The 8522-nt window shown below is 35.8% G+C and overlaps 1 protein-coding gene across 1 annotated transcript; it reads left to right on the forward strand.

The window, feature by feature from the left end:
• Positions 1 to 629: 629 nt before the first annotated feature.
• LOC111797023 (ubiquitin carboxyl-terminal hydrolase 16) lies at positions 630 to 7112 on the forward strand. The gene is given in 12 exon segments (XM_023679872.2): positions 630 to 1288; positions 2467 to 3742; positions 3830 to 3918; positions 4500 to 4585; positions 4691 to 4853; positions 4953 to 5073; positions 5298 to 5455; positions 5573 to 5657; positions 5739 to 5951; positions 6239 to 6300; positions 6380 to 6738; positions 6741 to 7112. Coding segments are annotated over 12 exon segments (3012 nt in total). The 5' UTR covers positions 630 to 1010; the 3' UTR covers positions 6863 to 7112.
• Positions 7113 to 8522: the final 1410 nt, after the last annotated feature.

The following is an 8522-nucleotide window of genomic DNA, read 5'->3' on the forward strand; positions in this document are numbered from 1 at the left end:
GTGAAAATTTTAAGTGTAAATTGATGAAATTAAAAGTGAGGAAGATAAAATTTGTGTTTTGAGTCTATTTTCATTAAATTAAATGAAAATTAGTTTTAGTAACAAAGAGCATAAATTGACTCGTTATTAAAGTTGATTAATAAACATGTTTTTATTTTTAGAATTGATTAAAATTCAAAAAATGGGAAATTATTATTATTATTATTTGAATTTTTAAAAGAGGTGGGAATAGTGGATAATGAAGGAAAAAAAAAAAAAAAAAATTCTTAGTGGATGCAAGCTCCCTCTCTTTCGGCCCCATTCCATTCACATCACTGCCCGGCTGTTCCTCCGTATCATTCTCTAACCTTTTTGAGAAAAGAAAAAAGAAAGAAAAAACCAGACCGGCCCAACACACACCGGTCCCGAACCGGACACACGAGGGGAGAAAAGGGAATATTTCAGGAGCGGAGAATTCACGCTTTCCAATACCATGAGAGGGGGAAATTGGAATTCTTTGCCTCCGACCGCCAAGTAAAATAAAAATAAAATAAAATAAAAAAAATTGAATTTTATTTGGGGAAAATATTTATTATTTTATTCGTATGCGTAATTTCATGTTCCCTCGTTCTACCCTTTTTCCCCTTCGGAATCTGATTGGTTTTCTCTTTCTCAAGAAATTGAAGGAGCCCTAAATTCTTCTTGATCTGCTCTGGCAATTATTGCGTGGATTTGTCTGAATCCAAGAGATTAATGTCATTGCAAGCTTAGCTCTGTGTCTATTGCTTCAACTGGGAAACATTTTTCTCCTGCACGGAGATTCAACTTTTTTTTTTTTTTCCTCTTTTTTTGCGCGTTTGTTATTTTCTTCACTGAGCAATTCGTATGCGGTTCTGAGCTTCCGGGTTCTTTATGCATAATCGGCGTTATTCGCGGTATCGTTGGCCTTCTAACCACCACAATCGAGGAATTTATGCGTGGTGGCGAGGTTAGAAGCTAAGGGCGTGGTTTATTTGGTGGGGGAAGGATAAATGCTTGTTTCCGGAAGTATAGGGCTTCAGGTCCTCTTGGTGTTTGTGGTTTTCCCTGTAATCTACTTGGTAATCCGGCGTAAATGGCGGCTCTCTGTGGCGAGAAAGGAAGAAATTAATCGTTTGTTAGTTTTGTCATCTGAGGAGGCCTTTAGAGCTGAGCTTGAGGCATCTGCTGGGTATACTTATACATCGATTACTCCTCTTGGTCACCAGTGTGCTGTCTGTTACTCTACAACAACCACACGCTGTGCTCGTTGCAAAGCTGTTCGATATTGGTATGTTTATCATCCATCCTTGATACTTGGAACTGTGAATCTTCTTTTTTTGGGGTTGAATCTCTTCTATTTTTTGTTAATTTCTTTATCGCCTCACCGTATGAGTTTTAGATCGGGTCCATTTTGAAATTAATGTGTGGGAAATTGTTGCCCCCGGGTTCTAGTCGCATGATTCTATTTCTGTTCGTCTTGAGCATGTAAGCACCATATGCCCTGAAATTTGTTAGCTTGCCTTATTTATCGCAAGGATAGATCGTGAAGAGACCTCTTGTCTGTTAATCTCAGTTCAACAACAAACTTCTTGGTGAGGCTAGGCTATAACTTCTGTGTGCAGCAGAACTTTCTGAAGGGATTGGAAATGGTTAAGCCATATGAGTATATGCGCATCTCAATATTTTCTTATATTCTGTAGTTGGGTTTTAACTATCAGAACAGATACTGCTTTGGAATTGCATAACATTACCTAATACTTCTAATTTCTTTCTTTAGGTATTTAAACCTCCGATTTGTATTTTTACTAAAGAATTTTTTAGGACCCATTTCAAATTTTTGCTGCTAATTGGTTTTCTACTTGATTGAATTGTTTAGGACTTGTTTTGCGCTTCCATTTTTTGGTAATGTTGGTAATGAAACTTCCTTTTCTTTCTTTCTTGCTAAAGAAATTTTATGTCTCCTGTTTGATGGAGACACTAAACTGTCTGAAGGCATTAATTTGTCTTGGAATACCAATACCAAGTAACATCCATACTAGTGGAGATTAAGGAAATTATATCACTTCCCAACATTTCCTTGTTAGCAAGTATAGCCTATTTTAGTTGGAAACAGGTTTGGTCTCGTCTTTCTGTTCCTACATTGTGTTACTTATTTTCCTGCTTGACTCAATAGTTGTGAACTTCCATGCTGAAATGCAAGTGCAGCCCTGACAACTTTTTTCAAACATGAGGGATAACATCAAAGCCTTTGTAATATGAATTCCATTGCTGTTGGGATACAATTTATTATCTTGGCGTGGGTTCTCGGGTGCTTGTCATTAATAGTTAATCGAAAAACAAATTAAATTTTAATATGCTGCCTCCGAACCTTCTCCTCTTCCTTATGCTAGCCGAATTTATTGTATACTGATCCTCATTATAGTTTAGGGTCAAGTGTCAAATCAAGTGTTTTGGACTTTTTTTCAGTTCTGGCAAGTGTCAAATCATACACTGGCGGCAAGGCCATAAGGAAAACTGCCATCCTCCCAGCATCTCCGATCGGCCTGTTGCATCTAGAGCAGATTTTGAGCATAAAGTGACAGAACAAGACCATTATGAATCATTTACTTCTGATTCATCTGCTTCATCATTTTCTGGATTCTCCAGTTCAATTATAAGCAGTGAATCATCTGATGATACTTCTACTAGTGATAGTAGTAGTCAAATTGAACCAGAGAAATTTGATGGATATATATCTGCTGATGCAATACTCGACTCACTTGAAACTACAAGAGGTATTGACATTGTTGGTCAACCCAAGCCATTGTCACCCATGTTTGGTAACCTGGTTGGTTCTGTGGATAGTTTTCCCTCATCTGGTAAATTGAATCAGCTTAAACCCAGCGGTAGTCATGGAAAGGATTCACGCTCTTCCATTAATTCTTCTAGTTTTGTAATTGATAGCAATCATAAAGTGTCTGGTGCAACAGTCTCTTCTGATTTTTGGGCTAGAACTCTCGACCACAAGGGACCTACAAGCGATTCCCTGGGTAATTCCACCTTACCCAAATTCAGTGGAGGCCATGGTAGGAAGTTGCATAGTACATCATCGTTTTCGTTCAACTCATCGAATGTGTTGCAAGCTTGCAGCTCTGATGAAACGGATGCATCCAACATCACTCATCCTGGTGCCTCAGAATATAAGAAAGATAAAAAGCCCATGGATGGGGAAAATTTATCAAAAAACTATAGTATCCCTTCAAATGTCTGCAATTCTGCCCCTTCCAATAATCAAGGGCATAAAAACACTGGTAATCTTAAGCCAGCATCAACTTCCCATGTACTTAGATCCAAGTCAACCTCAAGTGTTCGTCCACGAAATGCTTCAGGAGGCAAAACACTTGATTCAAATGTCAGTATTTCACCGCCTTTGAGATCTGAAAGGTCAAGTAAGGTTGTGGTTGACACTATTTCTAAGGTACAGAGTAAAGATGGAAATTTCTCACAAAGAAAAATTGATTCTGAATATTCTCCACCTTCAAATGCTGGAGGGACATCAGTTTCACTTTCACGCATTCAGCCAGGAAGAGTAGATAGTGTGCAGGCAACTTCTGGTGTTCCTGCCGAAGTTGCATGTAATCTCAACTCTAAAAATGGATTGAGAATGTCCATGTTGAAAGTTGTTGATCAGTTTAGAGGGTCCAAGTTAAAGAACAGCCACGCTTGTACAGTCTCTGAAATGCCTGGAAGGCTTAACTATAAGGTTTTCTTCTATTTATTTTTCCTTTCTCCTTTTCTTTTATGAAATTTATTTCAGCCTTGAAATTAATTCCTCTTACGTTTTTATTAGGGGCTTTTCTCATATGATCACTTTGTTAAGCTTTATAATTGGAACAAGTTGGAATTGCAGCCGGCAGGCCTCATTAATTGTGGGAACAGGTTAGTGGTTTCTGTTTGAATCCTATGAGATAAGGTGTTGCTGTTTATGGGAAATATGGACTATGAATCTTCTGGTTCTTGGCTGGTTAACACTGAATACATCATATATGTTGATTTAATATGGTTTGTCTTTTAAGTGTATTTCCATTTCTATTTTATGCGGAAGATAATCCCTCACATTTTCTACAATTTTGTGCATTTCATTAATGCAGTGATAGAACCTTTCTAGTTTTATCTTGAATTAGTTCAACTGTTGTTACTTTATGTTCCTACTTCTAGTGTATTCCTCTAACATGTTGTCATAATAGTGAATTAAACTTCTATTTGCATGTTATGTGACCCATACAACCTTCGGTTGCTGAGGTGTGGGTTTATTGGAATATGAATCAAGATAAAATCCTCCAAGGCTAGATGTAGTTTTGTGCACCTTGTAAGGTTGTAACTGCAGTCTCATCAATTCGTAGTTTTCATGGTATTTTACTTGGAAAATTTCATGTAGGCTCTATTAGCCCTTTTGATTTGAGCACTTACGTCCTATATTTGTGAAGTTTTCCAACCTGTCTTGCTTTACTTCCCTGCAGCTGCTATGCTAATGTTGTACTCCAGTGCCTTGCATTCACTCCACCTTTGACTGCTTATTTTCTCCAAGGACTTCATTCCAAATCATGTACGTTTCAGATCACAGGGTTCTTTTTCAGCAGTTTCAACTTCCAAATCTCTTGATCACTATATTATATATATTTATACTTTTTTTTTTTTTTTTCAATATCAGGTATAAGGAAGGGATGGTGTTTTAATTGTGAGTTTGAAAGTCTAATTTTGAAAGTCAAGGAAGGGAGGTCCCCATTATCTCCTGTTGGGATAATTTCTCAGTTACCTAATATTGGTCGTCAACTTGGTAATGGGAAAGAAGAAGATGCACACGAGTTTCTGAGGTGTGTGACTAAAATTGTCTTGGGGCACTCATGTCGTAATTATAATGGTTTAACTTCTAAATAATGTTAAACAATCGTATTGACAAGGTAAAATGGCAGGTATGTCATTGATACAATGCAATCTATTTGCTGTATGGAATCTGGTGTGAGCTCATCAGGCTCTTGGGAAGAAGAAACAACTTTGGTGGGACTCACTTTTGGAGGCTACCTTTTGTCAAAGGTAGATTTAAACTTGGAATTTGGAAGTTAAGATTTTTTTTTTTTTTTTTTTTTTTTTCTTAGAGGGAAAATCATGTAATTGTGATTAATGATATCCCATAATCATCTAGGTAAATTGAAACTTAGGATTTGTGATTTTTCTGAATTTTAACCAGGAGTAGTTTATAGCAGAATAGGTCTTCAGAATGTGAATTTCCCCTTTAACTTTGATCGATCTATTAACAGATAAAATGCACAAGGTGCCAAGGCAGATCGGAACGGCAGGAAAGAATTATGGACCTTACAGTTGAGATAGAAGGGGATATTGGTAGACTGGATGAGGCTCTTCGAAAATTTACGAGCAAAGAGATTTTGGACGGTGACAACAAATATTTGTGTGGCAGGTTGGTTATTATTATTTGTTTTGTGATGCTTGCTGTTTTTACTTATTTTCTATTTTCCATCAAATCTCTTTGTTTATGGTCTTTTTAACTCACATTAATCCATACAATATTGTTCAGATGCAAATCTTATGTAAGGGCAAAAAAGAAACTGAAAATACTGGAAGCTCCCAATATTCTCACTGTTGTATTTAAGCGCTTTCAGGTACGTCTTTAATTCAATGGTTATTTTCGTGCTCTGAACTGTGTATATAGCTGCTAGTGTTCATCTCTTATATATTTGCAGTCAGGTAATTTTGGAAAGCTCAATAAGCCTATCAAGTTCCCCGAGATATTAGATCTGGCGCCATTTATACGTGGAACGAGTGATAAATCGCCCATATACCGGCTTTATTCAGTGGTGGTTCATTTGGATGTCATGAATTCTTCGTTTTCGGGACACTATGTGTGCTATGTCAAAAGCGCCAAAAATAAGTGGTTCAAGATTGATGATAGCACGGTATACGTTTCAATGTCGTTTTGCATTCATGGTCCTTTTAAAGCTTCATTTTGGCCCTTAGTTAAAAAGTCCCAACTTTGTTTCCTTTCATTATCACATCTCAATTGCAACGTTGATAGTACTGAATGAATTTACATGATTAGTCTTCTTCGCTCTTCCTTTAGCTGTTTAGTCATTACCATGGCATTTGATCAACAATCATTGAACAAGCCAGTAGTTCGTTTTCTTCGAACAATTCGACATTTTTACTAAGCTTTATCTTTTCATTACTACTTCGTAATTTGTAGGTAACTCCGGTCGACATTGAAACTGTATTGACGAAAGGAGCCTACATGCTTCTTTACTCGAGGTAACCAATCTCCGGAGCTGGTAAGATTGAAACTAGTTTACCTCTCTTCTCTGTTCTGATTTTGTTAGCTACATTTCAGGTGCTTGCCCAGGGCGCCTAGATTATTACGGCACGGGACTGTTGCTGTCGATCCGAAGACCAGAGCAACACATTCCAGGATAGATGAAAGGAATACAACAGCTAAAACCACAAGTACTTCGACACGTCAGTCATACACGAAAGACACTCCTGGTGAACCTGGAAGCATTCGCTCCATTCATTTTGGACATCGCGAGTTTCACAGGCTTTTTGATGAGGACTCATCCAGTGATCATTCATCTCTCATCAGCAGTACCTCTGATGAAGGTTCCTACAGTACCGAGAGCACTCGCGACTCGACAAGTGCCGATGAGTTGTCAGATTATATATTTGGTGATCCAAGTCGCGTGTGGAACACTAGTCGAAATATCCCGAGTTTAAGTCCTCATCTTCATCTCCCTTGAATTTGAAGCATTCCCTTCTGGCTGATCTGGACAGGTACGCATCGCCTTCTCCCACTCGGGCAGAGCCTATCCTACCATGAGGATAATGGTCTCGCAGAAGATAAGAGAAGAGGAAGCGTCCCGTTTTTGCCGTTCTGACTCGAGTAGACGAGGTAGAAATATAGTAACTAGTAGTAGTAATAGTAGTAATAGTTCGGAAACTAACACTGACCAATGACCAATGTAAAGTGTAGTGTATGTATTAGAAAATCAACCCAAGAAAAGGATATACTCAATTATTTAACTGTTATATACATTGAGTTAGAAATTGGTAAATAAGAGTTGAAGCAATGCTCTACTTTTGAATTTTATGCATTTAGTAGCTGTTAAATAAATAAATAAATATTCCACAAAAAAAAAAAAAAAATCATTATTGAATTAAATACAATTTCAATAAAAAGGTTGAGTAATTGTCACATTTAAATTAAATTATGTAAATCATTGATTATAAACAAAATCATGGCTAAATGTATTTAGGAGTTAATATGTCAATTTTTTTATTTTTAAATCATTTAATTTGAATATTAATTATTTTTTATTAAAAAAATAAAAAAATAAAAAAATATTTAGAGAGAGAGAGATAGAAAAATGCTTATTTGTCCCATCTCATCTCAGAAGAATCTTTGTCAGATTGGTAAGAGATCCCCGTCGCGTTAGGGGCAGCGGACCCTAGAAGCCCCTATTTACCCTTTCAATTAATTAATTAATTAATTAAATGGATAAATATATTTTATTTCTTTAAATATTTTTTTGGTTATTATTTAAAGAAAAAACAATACTAGTTCTACTTATTTAATATCTATCTATGAATTTGTAAAATTACATTTTCTTTTAATTTTAAATGTATAAGTTATAATCTTTCAGCATAGTTTTCCTCTAACATTAATTTATTGAGATAAAATTGAGATTTTAAATATTGAAATAAATTTTAAAAAAATAATAATGAGGATTCAAAATTCAAATGTTTATTGTCAACTTGTGCTTTACCCATTTTTCTATATTATTCCAAAGCTTTTGGTGAGAATTATTGACCTTTTGGAGGCAAGTTGGAACAATGGTGACCATAACATTTCCATTCATTGCAGACGGATAACAAAATTTTACTTCGGATTTTTTTTTCTTTGTCCAAAACTGAAATTCATTTCGTTAAACGTAAAATAGATTGTATATGTACATAAGTAAGATAATCTACTGATTTACTTATTACTATGAATCAAGAATAATCTTCCCAAATCTATGATTCCATGATTTCTTACCATGTAATTTTTATTATACACATCTGTAAATACATGAGGTCGTGACCCACCGTGCCATTCAACCTAACAGTCCTTCCATTTTTAAAATGACATCAAAACAAAAATTCTAGTTTAGTTAAAGTTGAAGATTTGAAAGTTTGACTTTTTGAGCGATAATTTATTATTATTTTATTCGTTCAAGTTGAAAATTCGAACTTTTGACTATTTGATGATAATTTAAAAAGAACTTTATTATTATTGTGTGTTTTTTTTTCTTTTTTTTTGAAAGAGGATAAAAAAGAAAAGAAAAAGAAGTAAATGTGGGAATGTAATGGGGGAGAGAGAGAGAGAGAGAGAGATAAGGTTTGGATTATTATTAGGGTGTGCCTCCCACAACCCTACACCTATCTCTTCCATATTCTGATCCTTTCCGGACACACAAATTAATGCATTCCCAAACACTCCC

Source organism: Cucurbita pepo, chromosome 6, assembly GCF_057944985.1.
Source record: "Cucurbita pepo subsp. pepo isolate OVF chromosome 6, ASM5794498v1, whole genome shotgun sequence".
Classification (NCBI taxonomy): domain Eukaryota; kingdom Viridiplantae; phylum Streptophyta; class Magnoliopsida; order Cucurbitales; family Cucurbitaceae; genus Cucurbita; species Cucurbita pepo.